At 38.4% G+C, this 27,239-nt stretch overlaps 1 protein-coding gene across 1 annotated transcript; it reads left to right on the top strand.

Annotated features, from left to right (window-relative positions):
* The first annotated feature begins 3,753 nt into the window (after window positions 1-3,753).
* On the top strand, window positions 3,754-26,899 carry EEIG2 (EEIG family member 2). Its single transcript, XM_057364282.1, has 11 exons — window positions 3,754-4,230; window positions 15,838-15,958; window positions 16,571-16,600; window positions 17,103-17,219; window positions 18,394-18,440; window positions 20,745-20,851; window positions 21,387-21,482; window positions 22,007-22,208; window positions 22,292-22,419; window positions 22,811-22,880; window positions 24,412-26,899. Exons 1-11 carry the CDS (start codon window positions 4,082-4,084, stop codon window positions 24,452-24,454), a joined length of 1,110 nt encoding a protein of 369 aa, XP_057220265.1. The 5' UTR covers window positions 3,754-4,081; the 3' UTR covers window positions 24,455-26,899.
* Window positions 26,900-27,239: the final 340 nt, after the last annotated feature.

Below are 27,239 nucleotides of genomic sequence, written 5' to 3'. Positions count from 1 at the left end.
TATTTAAATAACATCAATACAATACACTTAGATGAAATGCTATAAATATCACAAAACCTCAGAGACTAGAAGCAGACTTGATATATATTATTAATAGACTAAGATTACTCAGCCAAATTGCATTATTAGGTGTCTGCTCTAGGTACTGTAGCTCTTTTTCCATGAGTAAGGAAGCTTCTCATAAAAATCCTAGAATTTTGAAAATCATCTACTGCATGAGCCAGAAATCATTTCTGGCTTAACTCCAAGGACTGCAGGGAAGTTGAGTAATTTTTAAATGATGAGATCAAATCCAGTTCTGCTRCACATTTAAAATGGTCTGTTAAGTACATCCAGAAATTTTATGCCACCTGATGGAGCAGTCTTCATGTCACACATGGGAAGATATAATTAAAGGACACAAAGGCAACAAATATTAAAGAGGCAACAAAGTTCAGTGTTTTAAATTTATTTAATGTAAAATGAATACGTGTTATATAACTGTAATTAGTTGTTTTAAACTAACATAAAATAATTCTTCAAAACAAACATATTCTGGAATCTTACTATCATATAATAAACTATAGCAAATTTAGATTAATACATTATTTTCACGTATTTTTCTTCACTGGTTCTTGTCTAGCACACAGCATTGGACTTGTTTAGCATGAAAAAGGTACTGTGTCTTACTTCAGAAACACTGGTGCTGTAATTCAGGTAAATATCATATCATCCAAATTAATCTCTTCCACGACCAAACCAAAGTGCTTACAAAGTACTGCTGTTGGAAGCACTGATCTGGGTTTAGGTTGGAGTCCAGACCTTATGTCAGAGCCAGAACAGTGATCCATCTAAAGACAAACCCAGGAAGCATTTCAGTGCTTTTCTGATGCTACTATTCTCAGGAAAAAGAGCTACAGTTCAGAAATCAAGTGCTCAGCAGGAAAATTGTGCTGCAGAAAATATACAGACCAAGCGGATGAGTACAGCTCACATTAGCACAACCTCTAAAAATGACAATGCCCAGCAGGATTTGAAAATCCCAGAGACCTCTGCTTCAGCTGTCCACTGAATCACCTGTCCAAAATGGACATTCCCTATWAACACCTGTAATTTTGTAACTGAAGTCTTACATTCTTCAGGAGAGCAAACAGCTCTTGAATTATTTGTTTTATTCTACTGTAACTGGGGCATTTTGTAAAACATGTTTTTCTTGAATACTTGAAGTTTTTTACCTGCAACATGCAACTTCTTTAAAGATTTAGGAATTTCTTAAAAAGCCCTTCAGTGCTTTAATCTTACAGAAGCTTTTTATCAAAGACAACATAGGACTGTTACACTACCTACATGGTTCATCTTTTTTTAAAAGCTCTTCCGCTATTCTGAGAATCTTTTGGTTAAAGATTCTAAATATATTTTAAAATCTATGCTTCTGACACTTTGACTCTTTTGGTCAAGAAGGTTATGTTAAATATAGAGGTTTTTCTAGCCACGAACTCCAAACATAAATACAGGCCCAGAACAGACTGGGTTTTTTGAGATTAAAGGATTTTGACTCAAACCTCCTAAAATCATTTGGCACTTCCCCTTATCTTTATTTTAGCAGTCAGTCCTGCAGGATGGCAGGGCACAGCACAGGCCAGCTCTGTCCTCAGGAGCAGCAGGACTCATGCAAGAGCCCAGAGGGCAGAGCAGGGCTCCCCAGCAGAGCCCACCAGACTACACCTGAGCAGGGAGAAGAGAGGAGGTCTCAGAAGCAGCACTGCAGAGAGGCAGCCCCGAGGCTGGGCTGAAAACACACCTCAGGCTCCAGCCCAGCAACAGCAACTACAGCCAGGCGCACCTACAACAAAAAGAGAGCACTGAGATCAAGCTAAGAAACCAGCCTGCAGGTTAGGGCCCTTAACACGGCACAGACAAGACAACACAATACAGATACAGCAGACAAAGACTCCTAAAACAAGGTTTAAATGAGAACTGTAGGTGCATGGCTGAGCTTAAATAGGTCCCTGAGCAGGGGGTGAGTAAGGATCCAGGTGAGGCTGGTCAAGGCTGTTGTTGACACACTTACACCCTTAGTATATAAACTCTTTCAATGGCCTAAGGAGCTTTGATATATAGTGAAGCTGTTTGCATGGGGTAATTCTTATATGCATATAAGTATGTATATCTATATATATATCTTTTGTAATTTATGAAGCTAACTGATCAATTTCTTTGACTGAATGAAGTAATTTAATTTTTCTTTACAATACTGGTTAATAACTGCACCAATTTTATTTGTTAGACTATCACAGACAACTTATCTGGCCTGSAACTGTATTTTTCTTTCTCCATCTTAATGTAATAGACCTCCCAGCTAAACAGGGTAATCTCTTTTATCAACTATTTGAAAAAAAAAAAAACCTCTATAGCTGGGTCTTTTACTTGAAAAGAAAGGAAGCTCTTGCTATAACTTGATACCAATCAAGAACTAATTTAGTCCCTTTAGGTGCTGAAAGCTTTTCACCTTGGATTTCTTTGAATATGGAGCTGATGAGTGTGGTACTCAGACAATGGCCTTACATGATATATTGTAGGCTATTGTGGTCTGTTAAACACAAAACTTTTAGGATTRCTTTAGGGAATACCAAAGAAATGGTCTCAAAGAAGAAGCTATAGGTTAAGGCCAATGCCTAGATTTCCACTCTAAGATGTCTTTTTATTAATTTTACTCCAGTAAAAAAACTTCTTCTCGAGCCAGTTATTTCTTGACATTTAGGAGTTGGGGAATTCTTTATTTGAAATACTGACAAAGAAATATTAGAAAACTGACAATGGAGACAGAACTACTCTTGTAGGGTAATTGTTTTTTTTTAAAAAAACTGGAAAACTGTACATAAATTCTTTTTATGCATGTTGTAGGACAGAAAAAAATCAAGAGCATTTCTTTTCAAGAAACTCAATTTTTATGCCTTTTTKTGGTGATCTTTACTACTATTGTTTTTTTTCCTGGGATTATGCTACAGGACAGTTGTAGACATTCTGATATACTTTGATGCATATCATTTGTGGTATCTGTATTAATCAGGTACGTCTACTACGAAAAATACATTTCTATGTGTTTACACTGAACGAGGGGCAGCACTCCTTTCACAAGCTGCAACAAGATTACAGGGGCTCAGCATCACACTGCATGCGTAATCTTACAAGTTCTTTTTCTTACCATGTGATTAAGCGCCTTGGTTGTGGGAAGACATACTGTGTGTTTCTTACGCAACGCTGTAAAGAGGAAACCGATCTGCTGATGGAGGCTGTCTAGAGCTTGCTTTATGTTAAATATCCTGAGGTGGTTTTTTAAGACAAGGCTGTTCTCTAGAGAGCAATGCTGATGTTGAACTACATACTACACAAAAGCGTCGCCTGTGTGTTGCTGTAATCATCTATGCCACAGGACTGTTCTTAAATGTAAACACAGATGTATACATCCTCTTTCTCCGCAAGACTGTGCGCAACTGTTGCTTGTAGCGGAAGCGAAGCTGGTTGTAATTTACAGGTTGAACACTGTACAAGACCCCGATAAAGTTTAAATTACAGTAGAAGGAACCTAAATTCGGAGTTGAAATGTCGACCCCTAAACGATGCTTTGTTTTGTTAGTGTTGTCTCAATGAAGAGMTGTGAGCAGCACCGCGGGTTTCCGCTGGTGGGACGCGCCCCCGCTCCAGCGGGGTCCCTGGGAGGAGGGGGAGCTGCCGGCCACGTCACTGCTCCGGACACCACACCGAGGTCCCGTTCTTGAACAGCCTTACCCCGGCGCGGGCCAACTTCTCCGRGAAACCGCACGCCGGCGTTGGAGCGTTTGTCGCCGCGCTCGCCAATGGCTCCGGCCCCCGCKGGCGGCAGCGGGCGGAGCGGAGGCGGGCGGGTTTGAAAGGGAGGCGCCGGCTGCCATGTAAGCGCTGGCCGGGAGCGCCGCGGCCGGCAGGGGCTGAGCTGGGAGCGGCCGCCGCTCCGGCCCTCCCGCGGTGCCGCCCTCGCCCCGGGCATGGGAGCGGAGCRGACCGGGGTGGCCGGAGCGGAGCGGAGCTGCCGTGGGGGTGGCCCCCGGCGAGCCCCTGGCCCATGGCCTTCATCATGATGAGGAAGAAGAAGTTCAAGTTCCGCGTGGAGCTGGAGCTGGACGAGCTCTCCTCCGTGCCCTTCGTCAACGGCATCCTGTTCTGCAAGGTGCGGCTGCTGGACGGCGGCAGCTTCAGCGGGGAGTCCTCCCGGTAGGTGCCTGCGGGACCCGCCAGCCGGGATCGGGCCGCGGCCGCCCCCGTCCGACGGGCTCCGCTCGACACCGCGTTCCCCCGGGAGCAGCAGCGACCCGGCCGCCTCCGCAGCCCCTCCGCCCGCTCCYCGGCGAGCCCGGGCTCAGCCGGTTCCCGCTGGCGGGCGGGGGCCCGGGGAAGGGAGAGGGCGGCTGGCCCGGGGCTCCTGGCGGCTGCAGCCGTGCTGCTCGCCTTTCCCCTCGCCGAAGGGGAAGCTCCCGTGGCACCGGCCGGGCTGGCCGTGTTCTCGTCCCGCCTGCTTTGCCAGCATCGACGGTGAGAGAACACATGTGGGAGCGCTTGTGTTCTCGCCTGCGTGGCTGCTCGTTGCGTGGAGTCGTAATGTTGTAAAATAAATACTGAGGCTCCTGAACACGGAGTAACAGGGGAGATGAATCCCTGTGTGATGAAGGTTGTCCCAGAGAAACGGATGGCTTGTGCCGTAATGCTTGGAGCTGCAGTTAAGGGCTGGGTAACAGGCAGGGGGGAATTTCTTGTCCCCAGGCCTGTAGTTTGAGCTGTCCACTGTGAGCTGTGCGACCTTAGTGTTTAGTTACTGGACTCTGGCTTGCTGTGCTTCGTTTTGCGGATATTTACATGGAGAGCTAAGTTCCATGGAAAAGCCCTCAATTTTTCCTGTGTGTTCAGGTCATGAGTTACTGACTTTGTTCTTGCTCAATTCTGCAAGTGCAGCAAGGCCAGTGTCTTTTTTTCCTCTTTCTTTTCCTTCAGTTGTGTCTGAGCAATAGAACCATCATCTGTCGTGACAGTGGCTCCACAACCCACTGGCAGCCTCAACAGGTTAGATAGTGTCACTGTTAATTTTTTCCAAGTACCAGGCAGAGGCAGAACCTTGTCARTAGGAAGGGTACACTGTGGCTGTAGGTTTGGGGAGAAGGAGGCTTCCCTTACATTACACTTGTTCTTGTATGAGTTATTACCTTAATATTATTACGAAAAGGATTTATTTGAAAATGTCTCACAGAATTCTGGGAGCAGACAGTAACAAATCTATGAATATTCAGTTATTTTCCTATTAAAATCCTACTGTTACAGAGCTTTCTAAATTATTTGCTTTTGATTCTGTAAATTAAATTTATCAAGGAGGATAAAGAGAATAAAAATGGAACTTTAGCCTAGAACCTCCTTATTTTACCATTCCATTATATTAGCATGTATAATTGAAGATAAATTTTTCTTCTGTATGGTTGGAAGTTGTTCAACTTGTCAGTATTCTGTTCTTATTTTGTGTTTTTCTTCAACGTTTTTCTTGTGAGCGAAATCATAAGTAATAGATGATGATGATGCCTATCATGTTCAGCCACTAATGTGCCATTACTGTCCTACTCCAGCCCTTACTGGCTTGAAGTCATTTTCACAGGCTGACATACATCTTCTGGACATCATTTTCAAGGACTTGTTTTCAGCTGAGCAGATGGCTTTGACCYATTATGGTGATCTTAGTCTTTTTAGCCTTGTCTGTTTATGATGCTGAAATTAAATGCTTGAAAGGCTACATTCATGTCTTTATGAATGGTCTATTAGAGTAAAATGTGTGTGGTATGACATAGTACGTGTAGGGAAACTGATGTAAAAAATCATGTTCAAGTTTAGAAATTCTTCCATTTTTATTTTCTGGGGGTATGGCTTTGAAAAAAAAAAAGAGCAGCAATGGAACATACACTGGCATATCAAGGTCCCTGTGAGAGTAACTCATTCCTGCTGGACTGAGAAGTGTTGAGGTATGCTGGTAGGAAGGTGAAAAGAATTCTTCTGCAGTGATCCTTCAGTGCCAATTTAGGGAGTGCCTTTGCTCTTGGCTTAAGAATTAACAGATGAATTTTCAGAGTAGTGATTCAGCAAAGGGCTGAATAAATAAGGAAGAAATTAAGTTAACATCAGAGTGGCAGTATTTCAAAACTTGTGAGTTGCAAACTTCTTCTGATGGTCGTCATCCTCTAGTAGCATGCATTTATTAGTTTTTCTGTGAGCTGGCCGTTATATCCCTAAGGCAGTGATCTTTTTAGCTTAATTAAAGACATTCAAAGAATTCTGTTGTTTCAGAAAGTAATAGACAAACTCATTCCAAACATTCTATAATACAGGTGAAAACTAACACTGTTTTCTTAATAGCTTTGTTATTACCTGAGGTGTAGCAAACTATAATTATTTTGGGAGAAGTTATGAAGTTCTTAAGTTGATACCCATACAGACCAATAACCTGCTGCTTCTTGCCTCAGAAAGTAAAAAAAAACCAAAAAAAAACAAACAGTCCTATCAATAGTCTGTAAACCGCTCTAACATTATTAGCATTTTATTTCCAATGCTTACTCACAGAGAAAAATGTCATAAAACCCAGGGCAGCAGTTGCCTTGGAACAGGGGCCCATATGTATATAGCAAGCTGTCATGAGAACAGTTTCAAGTGATTTTCTTGTCAGCCCTCTATGGATCACGCTGTATGAATGATTAAAGTCCAGTCCTGCAAGCAATGTGGTACCTTCATCATCCCGCTGATCATTGAAGTGAGATGAAAAGAAGACAGATAAAAGGTCAAACTACTGAAAAAATAGGGGTTTTTTTGCTTCTCAGATCTTTGCTGAGAAAGAGCTACCTAAGAAATATGTTATAGAGATATGGACCATGTTATTGGAGACATTATTTGACTCTAAAACCGGGGAGAACCTTGAAGGGCGTAGCAGAAGGGGGGAGGTTCAGTTTGGTAGTTTCAGCAAACTGACACTCAGCCATACAGTGTCATTCCTGCCCTCCCCTTTTGGAAATTGCTTTCTAGCATGTTTTCTTGATCTTTATCCGTATTTTAGATGTTAGAATAAAGGGTTTTCATTTCATTTGCATCTTCAGCCAATAGGCTGTGGATGTATGCAAAGTTATATTAACAAACCTCATTTTCATTTAGAAAACTTTTCTAGCTAAAGTCTGGTTTCCTGTATGCAAAGGCACYTTCTACTTTTCCCTGGGCCTGACAATAGATCTCTCTCTTTGAACTTGGATACATTAATACACAACACTTGTGCAGATTCCAGGATACCATGTGTCTATATATTGCCTGGTCGTAAAATATTTAGCATGTAATGGCTTATGTACCATGAAAGGACAGCAGATTAGTTCAGGGCAGAAACTACACCTATGACTATTTTGAACAGAAGAAGTGTTATTTTAAGGTACAGACTTGACTAAATACKAGGCATATTTATTTGTGGCCCTTCTGATGTAGATATAAATATATAGTAATTACAGGCTTTCTGCAACTGCCCTCATTTTAACAGGCTGAATCAAAAATTGATAGGTCCCTAGAGCATATCACTGAGGCTCACAGGCTGAGCTGTTGCTCGATCAGCAGCAAATGAACAGATGGGATATGAGGAAATCCGAGGAATTTTGGAAGTAAAGGATCTTATTTCTTTCAATGCTATACCATATTGACTGAGGCTACAGTAGCTGTAAGCCTGGTAGTTCCATTTTTAGCTTGGTTTCCAGCTGCACCCTCTCAAGGAAAGGATTTGGTTGGTGTGTTCTGACTGCAGTCTTCAGTTTGGTCATATTCCCCTTTGTTTCACATCTGATTTCTGACAATGCAGACTGCTGATGTTTCTATCTTTCTTTTACACAACAACAATTCTAAACTAAGAAGCTATGATTGCTSTCTGTGCCAGAGATTCAAAGTAGGTAAAAGCTGTAAGTTTTTCAACAAAACATTTCATTTTCCAACAGATTCCAGAGTTGTGGGGTTTTTTATGTACGCTTTTGAGTTCTGAGAGGAAGTCTTGGTGATCTTGCATGAATATATTCTTATTCCTACTGGTGCAGGCTAGAGCATGTAATTATTTTCTGTAGAAAATTACTTATCTTCCAGTGAATAAGTACTTCTTATTTAAAGTGATATATGGCCACCTCCTTCTCAACTGTCTAAAACTTGTTTCTTGTGRCACCAGCAAGTAGGTTTTCTACCTCACTGGATTCTTCAAGATGCCTTTTTACCATTCTTTTCCTGATTGCTACTCATTTGAAAGAGAAAAAGTCTCCTGATAGTAACACAGCTTAACTAGCTCTGTTTTTAAATAACAGTGCTTGTTAGAAAAACATACCTGTCACATGGAATCATTGTTCCTATCACTCTAACCTTCCTGCCTGGTGTATGAATCCTGCTGACAGTCTTTAGAGCTGGATAATGCTACTTCTGATAGCTTTTTCAGCTGTAACTGGATTTGCAGTTGAGATTTGCAGTTTGAAACAAAATACGTTTTCAASAGGAGTATTGGTGGTGGAATAAAAATCCTACCTTGCCATTTTGTAGCTAGTTTTCTCAGATTGTCGAGTGGCCCCTTAATGTTTCCTCAGTTGTAAACAGGTACTTGGTTAAGCAACTTTCAGACCATGTCCTGTGTAGGAAGGAAAAGGTAAGAAGTTCTCTAATMTTTTTTTCAAAGTGTAGTTTCTTTCTATTTCTCCTTGCATTTATTGTTACAATAAAATGTGTTTAGTCAATGGWTTTAAAGAATATGCTTGAGAAAAACCAAAGAATTAMTCAGAGGAGTAAAGAATRTAAAATTAGATCTGAAGAGGCTCATCTTTGGGCTACAGTAGGAGAAAATAAAATGTTTGTACAGTCTGCTCTTTGCATGGGGTGTAACTGGTTATTGCAGATATGAAAAGGGTTCAGTCTTRTGAGACTTCTGTTACTGTAATTGTAAGTACTGATAAGAGATATATCAACAGCTAACTTGCCACAAAGGAGTTTCCGAGAASAGATCTGTTAAAGAGGGAGAGGTGGTGAGAGAAGCTTTTGTTCTTAAGGTGCCTGGCTTGTGCAGAACTGGCACTTTGGTTTAAAACAGCTGGTGATGGTTTGTTGGGTTGTTTTTTTCTCCTGACCTCAGTACAGTACATGGATTTTTCTGCCATAAACTKGCCATTTGCAAGCACCACAGCATGATTGCCTTCATATTTTAAGGACTATTTCTGTTTATGGAATAATTTAAAGTGGAATGCTAGAGACCCCATAGCCCAASTGCCTGCTGAAAGCAAGATCAATTTCAGTTAGATCAGGAAGCTCAGAGCTTTGTCCTGCCAGCTTTAGAAAACCTGTAATAATGGAGATGCCAGTTTTTGTAGACAACCTGCCCTGCTGCTTCACCACTTCTATTGTGATTTTTTTTTTCCATATTTTACTGGAATTTACCTTGTTATTGTCTCCTTTCCTTTCTCTCTTCCCCACTAAAAATGTCTGGCTCCATCTTCTAACTTCATAAGAGATAGCTGCAGATGGYAAGTAGATCTTCCTTCACCTAATCTTAAGATTGTAAAAATCCCATGTTCCCAAATTCTTCTGTATCAAAGAASAGTTCATCCCCCTCATCCCTAACTCAACTCTCATCTCATACCCCCTGGACTTGTTCCGTTCATCAGTCTTCTGCTGAGGAGTCCCCAAAACCAGGGACAGTGCTGCAGACACAGCCTCAAATGTTGCTGACTGTGGTCTTCTAATGCAGTTTGCCCTTCACAGTGCTGATTCCCTTCTAGGTCTCTGCATTTGCCTGTAACCAGCAGTTTTTCATCCACAATCAGTTTATAAAATATGCATAAGAAATTGCTGACATGAAATGCTGCTAGTTTAAAATGTAACCTGTTTTATTATGAGTAAAAAACATGTGGAATAGGAAATGATTACTCTGTTYGAGTTTTGCGTGTATTAACAGTAAATTAACTGGGGAGCTGTGCACYGTAAACAAGCGGAGCTCTTCTTGCAGAGCCAGCTGTTTGCTTAGTCCTGAAATTTGTGAACCATTGAAGCTCTGTTTGTAAATGACTGCTTTTGTTCGGTTTTTTAGCAATGCTTAGGAAAAAATGTTTTTGTTGGAGAAAATGCATCATCTTATATGCCTCAGGCATGAGGGAAACAGAATATTAAAGGAAAAGTAAACTGAATTGGTTCCTGAATAAAGAAACACATTAAAGCTTTGCATAAGCTTATTGCTACAGCATGTATTTTGGAATACATGCTCTGAGCACTTGCTTCCAGTGATGCACGTTTCCATGTGAAGCCTAAATTTAGTGTTTTGGTTATTGGATAACAATTTAAAGTGTAGTTTAGTACTGCTCCAGGACCCTGTTGCACAGGTACCTGTGTCTTTCCTTCAACTAGGACACTGTGAATTTTACATGGAAATAGATTTTGGGTAAGGAGTGCAAGARGGTATTCTTCTCTTGCATGCCAAACCATTATATGTTGATGTATAGTATGAGAGCTATATCCAACACTACCTYCCTAATACTTAAGATAGCCTAGGAAACGTTGAATCTTGTGTAAAGTACCTGAACCTGACCCCACTGAAAATGTGGCTACACTGTTAGATTGGAAGTTAATGTATTAATTCTTGTCTCTGTAAGAATCAATGACATTGGCCTTTGTTTGGTGTTCCAGCTTTCTGCAGAAGAAAAAAACGAGATCTTTTAAAAAGTCTATATATCAAGTATCTATATGAATAGGATGTTGCTCCCATTTTAAAAGACTAACTGTGAATCTCCAGTCTGCTAAATACTGTATTTGGATCAGAAGGACAGAGCTACCTGTATTAAGTATATTCAGAGAGGGCTTGATCAAAGGAAGCTTTAAGTGATAGAAGTCCATTTGTACACAAGAAAAATGAGTACAGTAAGCAAAGGCAGGGGACGGTGGAGGACCTAAAATAATACCCAGCTCCAGCTATTCCCTGTTCTGTGACAGACGCCATCAGCCCATCTACACAAGCCCAGGGACACAGAGGCAGATGGGGAACTGAAATTATGGGTTTGGACAAGTGGACACCCTGTCTGGGCCCCTCCCAGGGCTGTCCCAGGAGAGCCTCAGCCCCATTGTCCAGGCAGGAAACCCATCATGTTGAACTAATACTGGAGCAGGTTTTGGACTGAGCTGAGTTGTTGCCTATCAGACACATCAYGGGATAGAGGAGGAGAGGATTATTATGGGACAATTTGGGGAGGAACTAAAGGTGAAGGAAGGGATGAGTTTGAGGAGGAGTAAGTGTGGGGAAAAATAGAGAGTTAAGGGGATAAAGGGCCAGTGGCATGTAAATAGTTTGCTGGTTGGTTAATTTGTCTAATKGTTTCTAATTAGTAGTGTGTTGTATCTTCATACTGAACTGCATTCGGACTCTCCTGGAGGAAGGGCTCTCTGTTCAGTGTGTATTGGGGGTGTGGGAATTCTGAGTACTGGAGTCAAGAGTTGGCACAGGGCCTGCACTGCCAGCAACAGGAGAGCCACAGTGACCACCCTAGGACAGAGGAGTGGGACTGTGGGTCACAGAGCCCTGTGTGTGCTGGGAGTGGGGCTGTGCTGGGACACCTCTTGAGCCTTGCTGCTGGTGGGACCTGAGGAGCGGAGCTGCAGCAGCCTCACTTCTCTCACGCCATCTTATCAATGTAATAGATCCTTTTCTAAAATAAGCAAGCAAAACTTAGGTGACTATCKCATCAAAATACCAGCTTTAAAAAATAATAATATTCTCATTTACCTCATGCAGTGAAAAACTATTTTTTTCTATGTATTTATAGTGGGCAGATAACTCACATTCTGTCCACAAGCTGTAAGATACATAAGCAAACACCACTTTCCTGTGTATAACATAAAGTGTACTGACCCAAKTGAATCCAAAAGTAGTTCTGGAAGTATTTTCATTTAGAAAATTTCATATTTTGATACAAAGACTGAATAGCATCTTAAAACAAATGATCCCAATTTATTGCCTCTTTGGTGACTAAAAAATCTAAAATAATTGCACTACAAATAMAAGCAGTTTAGTGTAGTCATCCCCATATGGTTCAAGATTCTAATTGGCTGTTTACAGTAATTCAGATAAAAACTTCAATAAATTTTCTGAGTAATGGAACACAGTCTTTTGGTAAATATCCACAAGGAGTTTTGGCTTCTTTRTTTCAGAGCCTCTCATGCTAAAGCTTTTTCATTGAGCAAGAAGGGATTTTCCCCATGACACTCAAGGTCCTTAAAAGTGATTTATTTCTGCATTTGTTGCTATTTGCTGGAACAAGACATTATTCATAGACTTTCACATCCATGTGAAAAGACTTTCACATCCATGTGAAAATGAATAAACAATCTGATGAACATAAACACCTTACAAAAAGTCCATCACTTGTTAACAATTTAGGATGAGGGGGTGACTGGATTAGGATTTATTGTTTCTTTTATTTGAGTTAACTTTTCTTCTCTGTTGTGGGTCAGAAGAAAAATCCAGTCTTTTTATTCAGCCTTTTAAGTGGCAATTCTGTACAGTATACAAAATATATACAAATAAGGACTTGTTTACAGCTGAAATCTTGTATTTGAAATTTGGTCAGTGTGCAATTGTTCCTCTGAAGAAAGAAYGATGGTAACTTAAACTATATTTTGGAGTCACTTTATCTTACATTATCTGTTTATTGAATTTATGGTTGGTTACATACTACTGACAGCATGTATTAAAGTACACCAAAGCACTACAGCCTAGTACGGATTCCAGTGCATCTTGGTAGCTAAGATACGTTTTGATTAAGAAAACAACTGGTTTTGCTTTGCATGTGGTAAAGTGAGCGGGAGGCTCATAGGAAACTGAGTCAGAACGGAAAGCTGTCCCCAGTGTCTGCAGCACCGGCACAGCTGCCAGGAGTTATCTGGGTTCATTTCCATAGCAGCCCATCAATACAGCTGCTTCTTTTCTAAAGGCCTCGCACTTGGACTAAGATTCTTATAAACTTAGATGTTACAGTTGAAGTTAAACGTTCAGACTGACTTCTTTTTTCCAGCATTATGGGAATAGCTAGATGGTACTCCTCTTTATTTAAAAACTACCTGAATTAAATTACATCCATTTTTTCTTTTATATAATGGGATTGGGAAAACTCTTTAGTGGGGATAGGGGCAGTTAGTTGGGTTTGGGCTTTTTTTTTTTTTTTGTAATTGTGTGAAAATTTTTCATATATCTTGTAATTCTTGTACCACTTCAAGAAACTGATACTTTTTTTCTGACATCCTTATGAGAAGAAAGCAGTATTCCTGGTTTTATTTTAAGAAGAATTAAACTMTCAGTATCCACAACTGAGGCCTTTTTAGTGTCACTTTTACTTTTTTTTTTGCATATCCGTGATATGAGTGGAGAGTATTCTGAAAGCAGAGTAGTTTCATGTTATCTTTCTTACTGGAACCATGGTATCCATATAGTAGTATTGGTATGTTGAAATAAATTCAAAATCCTTAATGGCTTTAAGGACACTTACATTTCTCCAGAAGATGTAACTTATTTTTGCTTGTAAATGCAAGATAAATGTAAGTTTAATGATCACTGCATTATCTTTTGCTGCAGTGTGAGTGATGTCTGGAACACTCTGTAACTGCAGAATGTGCAGCTGCTGTGACTCTGCAGTAGAGACAGAAGGCAGTTCTGAGAAGCAGAAACAACTTGAACCATAATACCGAGTTGCACAAAGATTCTGGCACTTCATTTTATGAGTTTACAAAAACACTTYTTCAGTGGGAAAAAAAGTATCATCACTTCCTAACTGGAAATATTACAGAAGTAAAAAAACTACAAGAACTTAGTGAAATAATGAATAGCAGCAAAAGTAATGCTGTTATTGGTGGACCCAGTGGTGTCCTGGGTGACAAGGAAGGGGTGGGAACGATGATGATGATGACTGCTGTCCAACTTGTATGACAAACAGATGTAATGAGAAAGGATTTTCTGACCTTTATGGATGACAAGTCAATACTTTCAGTCTAGTGGCATTGTTATGTATGTATCCCTTTGAAGGGTGTATTTTACTTAATGTCTTCTTGTCTGTTTCGATAGAGTATGTAACCATTTGTAACTTGCCTTTTTTGAATTCTGGTTCTTTTTTGTATTTAAATAACTCACATGATGGCAGGATGGGATTCCTAAAGTACAGGAAAGTTTGCAATGTAAAACATAGCAGATAGAGTAGATCGTGGTGTTTACAGAGCATGTTCCTTTGAGGTCACATGCTCGAATGTGACTCAGTGTTGTATCATCAGAATCTGTTAGTCTGTTGTGGTCGTTAAACTGACTCATTTTAGGCAGGCTGCTTTGTTCCCACCTTAGGAAGTCACAGTGCCAGTGAGCTGGCAGTCTTACCAGAACAGCAAAGGGAGCTTTTGTGAGCGCCCTGCAGTTCATAATTTTTCTATACATGTGATGAACTCTGGTTCCAGCTTATGCAGAACCATAGAATTTTATCTGCTAAAGACTTCAGACTGCTTCTTCAATAAAAAGCTGCTGTCACAAGTATACAACATAGGAATGTATGCATTAGCAAAGAAATGGAAGAGGAATAAGGATAAATACTTTTATATGTGAAGACTGTACTTCATTGATTAGAGTGGTAGAAGAAATTATCCATTTCTCTACAGTTGCAAGTTGTGAATTTAGAAACATGGGGCTAGAAAAGAACTTTTGATCATTGAGGCAGGTCCCTCAGAATCACAGTTCTTCTGTCCCCTGTTGGTGACAAACTGGCCAACAGAGTYGTAAAATACAGTTAAGACATTTTATGCTTGTTATTTGAAAACTGTTCTAGAAACTTGCTCTGTAATTTGAGGCCCTCTAACTTTCAGTTTTAAATGGGTGTTTGGCTATGCTTTATTTTGGTTCTAAAAACTTTTCATTTTTTGGTCCTAAAAACTTTTCCTAAAAGTTATTTGGTCTCTCAGGTATTTGAATCACCGGTGTATTTTTATTATAGGTTTCTTTTCTTCTAAGATACAGGAGCKTTCTAGTTGCCCTCCCTGTACCTGTTCATTTCAGAGTCTGTTCCTGGTCAGAGTTACCCAAACAGCATGTGTTCTGTCTGAGCCTTATAAAATGACATTAATAGCTGATAGCATCCCACATCTTGCCTTTTGCTCAACTGCATCATACTGTCAGACTGTTATCCTCCTGTGAGAAACAAATCCCTTCAGATGTGTCAGGTTGTTTTGCTCTCAAATGGCAAGCTCACAGTATGTAGCTGAAATTCTCATTTGCCCCAGGTGCATTACTCTGTGTCTGGTTATTTCACATCATCTCCTTTCTGCTTTTCCAGGCCTCAAATTTATGTAGTTTTGCTTGTCTGATGCTCCCTTTCCCTGAACTGAAAAACTACTTGTCAAAGATGCTATCTTGAGCACATTGCAAAGCTCAGCAGCTTGGGAGACAGTGCCTGGGAGCCARTGTTCAGGAAGACTTCACTCTCCTGAGGCAAACTGCAAAAATTACACTCTCTTTCATTTGCAAAAACACATGGCTGTTGAGTTCTTCTGGAGGTCTAATACTGTGTTCAAGGTTTGAAACCGTTATTAATCATGTTACACTGTTAAGAAAAGCATGGGGAATGATGATGATTATTATTTTCATTCAGGCCTTGGAACAGAATTTGCATAAAGGGTCCACTCTACAAACCGTGGAACCAGTGTTTGTTCTTGAGCTGTCTTATTGCAGTGCACAGTTCTGAATGTATGTGTAACTAATACTGAGTGTGTGYTCTTCCCTTGCAGGGAGGTAGTACAGGCAAATTGTGTCCGCTGGAAGAAAAAGTTCTTCTTTATGTGTAAAATCAGTGCCAGTGCCACAACAGGGATTCTGGATACTTGCACTTGCAGGGTGTCTGTACGGAAGGTAAGCAGCTTTCTTCTGCTCCTCTCGTCTTWCCTTGCTCTTTCTTCCCTTGTTCTAATTTTTGAATGTCTCATAAACATCATAAAACAAATCTTAGCTGCAATCACACCAGCTATTCCTTTAGTCAAAATTTTGTAGTAATGTTATTAATCACCTTACTTTGACTAATTCTTGGGGGTTTTACATTCTCTATGAAAAAAAGCTTTTTCATGCAGGGCAGCAAAGGAATTACTCCTCAGTGTTTATAAAGTTAGCTCTTGATTGATGCTTCCAGCAAGTAGCAGTAAGCTTAGAAACCTTGAACAGTGCTAAGTACCAGGATTTTGCACGCAACACGTTCTGCCTTTGGGGCCAGACCTTGTAAGAGCCAAATGCCAGCTGGCATCAGGCACTCACCCCTCTCTCTCCAAGATGAGTGTCTCACTGGCCTGCTCCAAAGGCATTATGAATATTAAGGTCCAAATGGCAACAAGATAACCCAGCAAATGTGCCGTGAGATGTTTTAAAATAAAGATTAGTATGTGCTTTTCTAAAAAAAAAACCAAAGAAAAATCCTGAGTCAGTATATTTAATGGCTTAATGGAGTGTCTTTTTTCCTTTTTTTTTTTCTAGGAATTAAAAGGTGGAAAGGCATATGCAAAGGTAAATTGAGATGTAGCTAATCTTGCCTACAGATAAGCTTTCTTTCTTGCCATTTTACGCCCTTCTAAAGTAATTCCAGAATAGTACTTAAAACTCATTATTTCATTATGTGTATTATAGAGACAAAGTGCTGTTGAAACTTTCAATCAGTGTGTTCAATAAGTATAGAACAATGTTATACCACCAAAACCTTTTTTCTTTGAAGTTGGTATGCAGAAAGTGTTAGTAAACACTTGCATTTACATTAGAWAATAAAGAAAACTCTCCTCATTCTTTTTTTTCTTTTGGCACTTTAAATTTTTAACTGAAAATAGAACATTAATGCTGAATTTTACACTTGAGGTTTGTTTTCTGCTCTTTGCCTCAGTCTATGCCCTTTAACAGGCATCCTCTTATTCATGTTCGAAAGAAACTGCTATTGAGTGGTACTCAGTGTGGTAATTAGCAAGTAGCTTCATTTCGCCAAAAGCTTAGTACTAACTTYGTCATTTTCTCTTAACAGCTGGGATTTGCAGATCTAAATCTAGCAGAGTTTGCTGGATCGGGAAATACCACTCGTCGATGTTTACTGGAAGGTTATGATACCAAAAATACAAGACAAGACAACTCCATTCTCAAAGTAATTTCTCTCCTTTATCATACTTAAAGCAATAAAGCAGAGAACAAATGGTATTACTAAGCACTTAATGGAATTTAAAACTTATTTGTGAACCTCTCTCTGGAAGGAAAGCTATTAAAAGTAAAATGGAAAGTGTTGTTTAGACACAATCATTAAAATCCACACAGGATAGGATTTGTCCTACTCTGAAATGGAGCTGGATAGCTGTAAAAGAAAAGCTTTCAGTAAGTGCTCCTAGTCTAAGGAAACTGAAAAATGAACAAGTCAGTATTTGATATCTTCAAGACTGGGCAACTTTCTGTGCATCTTTCTGAGAGTGAATCTCTTAATTGGCTTATTTATGGCTTAATTATAAGCCACCTTTAATACCTCCATGACTCTTGGGCCTTTCCTGTTTTCTATTTGATAGTAATCATTGTCACAGTTGGTGAGAATTCTTGCAWGAAACCCATTCTGACATTCTCTTCCATTAGTCCAGGGAGTTAAAAAAACTGAACAAGCTCCATAAATCTGAAAAGAATTCCATAGAGAATGTTTCAGATAATTAAAAGAAAATCTTTTCCTACTGACTCATTGAGATCAATTTCCCACATTATTCAGTATACAGTCAATGCACTTTGTGATCTCTCTGGGAGTCACTCTGTGTCCAGAACACTTGTAACTGATGGCTTTGACCTGGCTCACAAGCCTTCCATGCACTGTGTCCTATGGCTTATTTACCGTGTGGTTTTGCTGCGTCTCTGATGTTAGCACAACCTGTCCTGAGAGCCAGCGGTTTACGAACACCCTCAGCAAAGAACATTCTTCAGCACCCCCTGGTCTAAATAAATGTTCTRTTTGCTCATTCAGGTTTTAGAGTTCTTGACTCTGTTTTTCCCGTGAAGCCTTCTTAATTATTAATAAGTTTAAGATTCTCTTTGATGTATGTGTCTTTTTTAGAATCTTGTATGCGTAGCTATGTTACTTTAAATGGTATTTTTTGTTGTTTGTATGTTTACTTAAGAAAAAATGTATGTTTTTTTGCATAAGTTTATTTGCATGTGTGATGACAGCATTTTATTTTCCTTAATGTAACATTTGTGGCAAATATAACTTGGTTACCATGTATGTGTCACAGACCAATTCAAATTCTTTTCTTTCTGATGGTTGATTTTTTTTTTTTCTTAATGTGTAGGTTTTGATCAACATGCAACTGATGTCTGGAGACCCGTGCTTTAAAACGTAAGTTTGTAAAAAACTCTGTGGGATCTGCTTTGATCATACATTCCATGTTGAGAATTTGTGTTTTAACATCTCTCCATTCTGGCAATAGCATTTTTTTAAAAAGGCRCAAAAAATGGAATGGTAGCTGAATAATGACTAACATGGTAAAATTGCCAGAAGTGTCATAGTTCTTCTTCTGTTAGATTCTTAGTATCAAGCACAGAGTACTCTCCAGTACATCTGTAATGTAAAGAAAAATCACTTCAAGGAAATTGTTTCCGCAGCAACCATAGATAAACATACTTGGTACAGGATGATCTGACTAATACTTGTGTCTGGAAAATGTGGTGCTATACCTTTTATTCTCAAGTCTCAGATGATTTTAAAATATTCATTTCCAAGCAAAAACCCCAAGAACATAACAGAAGTGTGATAATGACTTAGTACAAGAGAAAGCACTTACAGGTATTCAGTCAGCACAGACATTATGCAACTCAGTAAAAGATGCGAGAGGTAACACTTGAGGGGGCAGGTAGCTGGAGGAATTCACTGCAATACACTGAGGATCCTTTGGCCTCATTGTCCTTAATGTGTAGTTAAGGAAGCGTAATAGTTTTGCTCTCTTTTGTACCAGTCTGGCTTTGGTGATTCACCACAGAACTCTTCAATATCCCCTTGCAGCACTAAAGGCCCTTTCTCCTCTGTTCTACTAACCTTTAATGAGAAGAATAGAACACTGCAGAATCTCATCTTGTGCTTACTGAATAAATAACGAGGGTATTATCTGAATTTGTTTGATTGGGCAAAACTTTTCTGTATCCCTAGCTACTTTGTACCTCTTTTTCTTCAGAACAACTTCAGYAAATTTACTTTAGAGTCAGACCTACTAACAAATACATGACTGGTACTGATAAACAATTCCTCAAAGGCAACTAATCATTAGTCTTGGATACTAACAAAGCAATACTGCCTARTACTGAAGGAGTTGAAATTAGTACTTATAGCTTTCTGGATCCCTAGGAAAAAATCTCTAACTCAAATTATTCAGACTTGGCATTTTCTTCCAAACTGGTGATATAACTATTTCCTGGAACATAAACTTTCAACACAAACAGAACAAAGAATTTATCTAATCCAGATGTCCTTTGTAGAAGGAAAAATAAACCTTAAAACAGTTTCACAATCTGGAATCAACTACATATTTTATGAAGAAGCCTAGAAGGCTTGATGTTTGATCTGGGATGAAACCATTCAGTTCTTGCTTTCAAAAATGTYATGCAGTTGAGTCACACAGGCACTGTATTTCTACAAGTGCTTTTTTCTTTTTCTCTTTACCTTCAATCATAACCTAAGAGGAGACATGTCACTCTACATGAAGACAGTGACTAATTTATCAAATATGTCAAATCTAAAAATGTCAACAAATACCCATTTGTATGCAGACCAACAGTCTGTTTCCAAAACAGAAAATAACAAAGCATTAAAAAAAAACTTTAGGTAACATCTTGAAATGCATTTTGGTTGTATTTGCTTGCAAGAGATTGCTTGCACTGTGTCATTTTCTAATTAGTTTCTTCTCACTAGCAAAATACAAACTAAGAGGTTTATTAATTTGATAAAATCTCCCTTTKGGTCTTGTTATTAACTCAAACACTWTAGCTTTATTAAAAGGTTTTTAATTTTGAACTAAAATTTAAATWATGTCATACATGATGCTTTTTTGTTTTGTAGGAGGTAAAATTTGGAGGACAATACATGGAGGTGGTGCCATAGGCCCCCTTACTAGGAGTCGGGAGGGTTRTCAGCCCAGAATCATCTCCTTTTCTAGGACAGAGATAAAATAAAACCAGGAATACATCACAGCACACAAACCAACCTGGCTAATTTTGTGTATGTTGGGATTCTTTTCAATTTACCACATTTTCATGTATCCCATCAAGTACTACACTACATATATTCTTAGCATGTAAGCTGTCCTGTGATTCATACATTTAAAAAATATGAAAGAACTTCAAATTAAAGGCATGTCATTCCACCAATCATCAGAAATGGAAAAGCTTTCCCCAGGATCCCCAGAAGCCTGAGGGCTGAGCAGATGGATTCTGCAAAATATCTTTAAGCTCAACAGGAAAAGGTTCTTTTATTTTTTCATTTTCTTCAGCAGGGGACTAGGCAGCAGGTTTTTGGAAAAGAACTGTAGGTCTGTTAACTTGATGCACAGTATGAATTATGCCCACTTATTTGAAAGGAAAACAATGTGCTGATCACTTTGGAGGGATTACAACAGAAGTACAGCAAATCTTAACCACCTTTTTCTTACAGGCCTCCTTCCACAGCAACATCTATAGCAATTGCTGGAGAATCAGAGTCTTTACATGAAGACAGGAAAGGTGGAGAAAACTTCAAAGTAGCACATCTGGGTGTAGCAGGTATAGAATAATGTTCTTAAATTTTCAGTRCTTTCATAAATGGCCTCAYAGTTTCAAGGAGAKGTACAAAATACTTCAGATCTYAAARGGATGCTGACAGCTGGCCCACAAAGGARCCTTCTTACACGACTTATGAGTTTCTAAYTGAAACACTGTTGAAGTTTTGAAGCAGGTTAGTTTTTCAGRCAGAAAGTATCTGGCACAACATTGTTCYATGATAYTGGAGAAAGCAYGGTCATCTCTTAATATTGACACTAGACAAATCTACAACTAAATTTCATACAAATCTTTCTAACCCAWTGGTACTCTSTGTTTTGCTCAGATACATATTATGACTTTTATTTTTTTAAAGAATGTATATGCATTAACATACATGGTATTTTTACGGCACTTGAATCTCCAAAAGCTTCATTGAAAACCAGTGTCAAGTTTCTAATCCCTCTGGAAAATCTGACTTTTCAATCTAATCAAGATTACAGACAAAGTAGCAATAAAGTTGGTTTTAGGAACACTGTCTGTCTTGCACATGTTGCAGATGTCTCATCAAAGAGTGCCTCGGTCCCAGATGAACTTGGTGCATGTGGACATTCCAGAACATCAAGCTATGCAAGTCAGCAATCAAAACTGTCAGGTAGCTGTTCACAAKTCTGTTACAAGTTCTTGGGGGTTATTGTTCTTTCACAGGTTTAGATAGTAGYGATTAAGTTTACTTCATGTTTTGAAAAAGGTTTGGGCTGAAAGCTTTTTCCTAGAAGTTTCAGGTGTGGTGAGGGTAACATTTTTTTCCTCTTAAAAAATCACACTGGATTATCTCATCAGATGTGAGACAGCTTTTTGCTTTCATTCTCTCCAATTAGCATATCTGAATGAGATTTTTACCTCTTCTCTGAGTAAAAAAAATGGAGACTTAGCTCTAAAAGCTGAAGGGGATGATATTGGTATTATGTTTGTTATGATATAAATAAGAATTACTTAGAACCAAAAGAAAATGGCACGTGCTAGAATGCAAAACCTGAAGTCAGTTGTCTAGTTGATGTATGCTCAAAGGGCTTTTGAAGTCCTTTTATAAGAAGACAAAACACAAATTMTGCTTTCAAGATGGACCTGGCCTTTCAAGAACATACCTAACCCATCTCTACTGCATTTTCCCAACAGGATATAGCACATGTCACTCTAGATCATCCAGTCTGTCTGAACTCTGCCACAGGAGAAACACCTCAGTGGGGAGTACCTCAGTGGGAAGCATCTCAACAGGAACTGGAAGTATTCTAGAGCCATGTGAAGAGACTGAGCCAAAAATAACGGAAGCTAATATTGATACATCTACTGAAGATGTACAATCAGAAAAACAATGCMGGTACATTTAATCTGAAAGCTTTATCTAGCACAACTAGATTACTTTATCATGTCTAAGAGCTCTAAATGTATTTATTTTTGCAGACATCCTGTAAAGCAAGACTCAGTGGAGTCACAGCTGAAGAGGGTTGATGCTACCAGAGTTGAYGCTGATGATATAGTTGAAAAAATACTCCAGAGTCAAGACTTCAGTTTAGACTCAAGTGCAGAAGGTATGGAGATAAGTAAGAAAACTTGAGGAAAATTGATGTACATTGCAGGCCTTAAGAAAACCTACTCTCTTCACAGTCCCTGTTGTTTGTATTCATAAGGACTGTGCAGATGGATCACTACATTTTCTGYTGCATCTTGTTTACCAGAAGTTGAAAATACCCTTACCTGATTCAGGGGGCTTTCCAGATCATTACTTTTAGCCTAGAAGAGCATGTGCTAATCTATGATAAGGTAGTTYCTCCAAACTACACCATGTCCGAGTTGGTTCTTCATTACTTAAAGTATGCATCTGAAAGTGTCAGCTACAAAATTGGTGGATTTTAAATTATTTAGATTTAGCTAGGGCAAGATTAAAGAATGCTAACATACTTTAATTCATTTGCCTTTTAGAAGAAGGTCTAAGATTATTTGTGGGSCCTGGTGGAAGCACTTCTTTTGGAAGCCACCATCTACCTAACAGGTATGTAGCCTGAAAACTAATCATAGGCAATACTAAATAAAAATGCATCTTATACAGCAACTATTCGGTATCTACGTTCTTGATCTTTGTATCTTTCTATTCTGTATCATTTAAAAGCACCAAAAGAGCTAGACTGCCAGGTTTTAAAAGTTTAGTTCCAAAACTGAACTGATGTATCAGCCATAAGAATTGCAACTTTCACAGCTTCTGAAGAGTCTCAGTTCCAAAGATACGAGCAACATTTCAGTATGGATATAGGAAATGGACACCAGTTTCCATCTGAGCTCTACAGCCTTACTAGGTTACCCTGGAGTGGGAAGAAAATTTTAAGTGTTTTACACATCTGCCTTAATGGTATCAAACTGTTATGTCTTCCTGATAACAAGCCTAATTTTCTCCAGTTTAGTTTTCCTTTCAAATCCCGTTTGCATTTGTTACATTATTTGTTTGAATGGTTTGTTCATCTTTCAACTATTTGCAGCCCTRAACACTTTGCTTTGATAATCTGCTTCAGATTATCTTGTAGTTTAGAACCAAAGGCATTTTTTCTTCTCTAAACCCTCTTCAAGTAGTCTGATATATGAGTTGACCTGAATGTGTTAATCTTCAGATGAGAGAGCATGAAAACCAGGCAAGAATATGCTCTGTGTTTCTGCAGTCCAATGTAACTCAATATTTTTAGCTCAAGAAATTAGAATAGCCTCAGTATTTCAGCAATTACTTATGAATTTGGGTATAAAGGCAGCTGATAATATAATGAAGGTCAAAAAAATAATTGCATTTTACATGTGCACACAGTACTAATGGTTAAAAGATGCTTCGTTGACTTAGCTGCAAACTGGGCACACCAAAGTCTGTCTAGGATCACATGAATGGTTACAGAACACACTCCTTTAGCATAGAGAGATCTGTCCTAATGCAGTTGCCAGAACAGTCCAGGCACAATACTAGACTAATGCAGAGCCTGCCCTGTAAATTTTTTACATWGTACTGCAATTTGCTGTGGAAAACCACCTAGTGTGGACTGTCATGTGAGAGGTGAGAGTTTTGTTTACAATTCAGCATGGACAAAAGACTGAGAACATTTTTCTTGTATCTTAACATAAGGTGATGATCACTTACTGGGATTTTTTAGATACATTTATCTGTTTACCTATATATACATGTAAAAAGTATCAGCTGTATATGATACAGCTGTGGGGGAGGGTTACCATAAAGTTGATGTTTAAAGAAATTCTAGTGAAGTCCAACAGTAACTTCTTGTTCAGTAAAATTGCTTTTCTTTCATTTTTACTGTAGTACAACAAAATCTCTTTAATGCATTAGACTCTAGGTGACTTCATGGCATGGTAATAATGAATGTTTCTTACCCTTCACATTTAGCTGGTTTGGTATTTGCTGTTTGGTCGGGGAGGTTTTGTTGGGATTTTTTTTTGGGAGGGCTGTTGGTTGGTTGGCTTGCTGATTTGTGATACTTACTATTTAGCTTCCATTTAAATTGACATTGAAATAACTTTTTTCAAACTTTCAGAGTAGGATCTGGAGCATACGAGCAGGTGGTGATAAAACGTTAAACTAGAATATCAAACAAGGAAAACTTGGAACTCGTGTTGATACTTCTGGTATTGTTTGCTCTGTTGCAAGAGCTGAGAAAGACAAAATGAACTCAATGTGATCTTTTTCTGGAAAATAATGGAATGCCTCTTGCTCGTAGAGCATCATCTTCTGTGGTATGAAGGCAATGTTTAGCTGTGTATACCTTGTGAGAGCACTTGGACTGTTTTTGTAAGCTCTGTCTGATGTTAGTGAAATTACTTCATTTCTGTGAAACATCTGTGGAAGCATGATGAAGCAAGTCCCATTTCACTATTTTATATAAGAGATCACTTGTGGTGATGGACTTTGTTTGTAATATCTTTTCTAAAGAAACTCCTGAAAGTTGTTCTTAAAATAACCTGCATAATGTAATTACTCAATTTGATCCTACATGCCATTTTRGTTTTACAGAACTTAATTACTCCCATCAATTTAGTTTYTAYCAGATCAAAATTAYAGCCTCCAAAAAACAGCCCAGCTAYGTTTAACATCTCCAAAACCTTCTCTTAATTAAGAGTACTGAGTACAACTTCATTGTAAGATTCAACCAAAGAGGTGAACTTCACAAACAAGCCCCCAAAACTAAATAGATCTAAACCAGCCATTAATTAGTTGTGGTAACTATAGATTAAGTTTACAGGTTTAAATGTATCATGTGACTTTTTTTTGGACTAGTGATGAAAAAAGTGGGATTCCACATCAAGACACTAAGGYACAGCATTGTGTTACCAAGAAAGCTGCCTTGATTGTTAACCTGAASTTCAGCAGCTGCTCCCACAGAAACTCACTTTGATAATGCATGAACATTGAGATTCAATGGGATGGTACTGTTTACAAACCTAGTCAGTAGTTTACTACCACTTAATTTTTTTTTTATTGTAGTTCAATCCTTCCTAGTCAGTGCTTTGCTTGTGTTTTGAATGTGCCTTGCGGGATTGGGGGTGTACAGGGAGATTAAACAATTTACTAAGGAATTTAAGCTTTAAAACTAGGTAAACATCTATACTATTATTAATATAACTTGTTGAGAGAAGCACTTTATTGTAGACATGCTCTGCACACTGAGAAAGTCTTAGTGTGCAACAGCTTTTTTGAACACTTCCTTTGCTATCTGTCCACTGTTACATTAGGTCAATGTACTGTATTTAAATTTGCACAAGTAGCAATTTGCCTGATGGGCAAGAAAGAGCTCTTTAAATTTTCACCGAGAATATGGAAGAATCCATTTTTAAAGGGATGTGTTAGGTGACAAATAGGTATAACTAATTGTGAACTGCAAATAAATTTTTTTACCTTTTGTGGTACTGTTTATCAGTTAAGGCTTGGAATAAGTAAAAGTAGTGTGGYCACTTTTGAAAGCTCAGAATGCTTCAAATTTTGCTCAGAGCAATGTCTGACACCTTTTTATTGATATAAAAGTAGGCCATATTTAATAGATTAAATTAGGAAAAGCAGACTTTATTTTCCAGAAATCTGCAGTAGAATTATTCAATTTTTATTTGTATTTTWAAGGAAATTTCAGATTTTAAAGCTACAGTACTGTTATTGAATAAGATGAATATGAGCTATTTCTCGGTTTTGGTACTTGCATACTTTTATTTCTACTGTTAATTATAATCTCTTTAAAGTATCTAATTAGGTAAAAGAATTAATACACAGATTCTATTTTAGCTGCTGTTAATAAACGTGTGGTATTACCAGTTTCTGTTCTCTGCAGGATTTTAAACAGAAACTACTCAAACTGCTGGTATACAACTATCTCTCAGAACATTATAGTTTTCTTTCCTGTTATATAACTAATTCATAACAAAAAAAAAATCCCATTTTAAGCAAAAGATGCCAGAAATTTGAATATATTTTTTGTTTTCAGTACTCTTTTAACATTGCTATACTTGTTGACAGATCTATTAAAACCAGTACTAGTTAAATGGTAGTTTACTTACATTTACTAGGAAAATTACAAATAGTTTGAGGAAAAGAGACTTTTAAAAAACACTGTACAGCTTATTATTATTACTTATGTAATTCTCAAGGGAATTTCCACAGCCCATTGCATTTTATGTTAAACAACAGGTAATTGTCACAGATTAGATATTTTGTTTAGTAGAAACAGTATTTTTTTTGCCTGAGCAGATCTTTTAAACAGTAGGGAAGTTGACAGAGAAATCCAGCTTTTCATAAAACTGTATCCTAGTAATTTATTCTTCTGGCTTGACTTACAACTCTTGAGGAAGTGATTTCCATTTCAGTGGAACATAACCTTCACATTTAGGTGTTGGATTTTCCTTTCTGTAAACTGTGTTATGTGAATATCAGAGACTGCCATGTTGTAAACTGTTTGGSATGTGTTGGTGGAGTATGGGGTTTTTTAACTGTATTTAAATACAAATGTCTCAGACATTCAATAAACTCATGTCTTCAGCTTGGAATCTGTTCCTAAACAATTGTCTCTTTTTTTAATGCAAAAAAAAAGACAAACTTAACTGGCAATTAGAGTCCATTTAAGTGTCTCTTCCAGTTAAGGACTTCTTTTTTGAATGCTTTGCTTTCTTCTGCTTCTGTGTTTTCACACAGTTTTACTGACATCTGTATTATCTGTAAAATGTGTTATTTAGATTTTCTTTTTCTAATCAAGAAGGAAAATTTTTAATTTTTAGCATTGATCAGAAATGTTCTGTTCTACTATTCTGACCATAATCAAACAAGAGCTATCACCTTATTTCCCTTATAAGCAGGATACTGCGCTCTTTTCTTGATGGTGGC

The sequence above is a fragment of the Malurus melanocephalus genome, unplaced genomic scaffold (genome assembly GCF_030028575.1).
Source record: "Malurus melanocephalus ecotype Western Australia unplaced genomic scaffold, MMel_1.1 scaffold_37, whole genome shotgun sequence".
NCBI lineage: Eukaryota > Metazoa > Chordata > Aves > Passeriformes > Maluridae > Malurus > Malurus melanocephalus.
The sequence above is the reverse complement of the archived record's forward strand: the minus strand, read 5'-3'. Positions and strand labels throughout refer to the sequence as shown.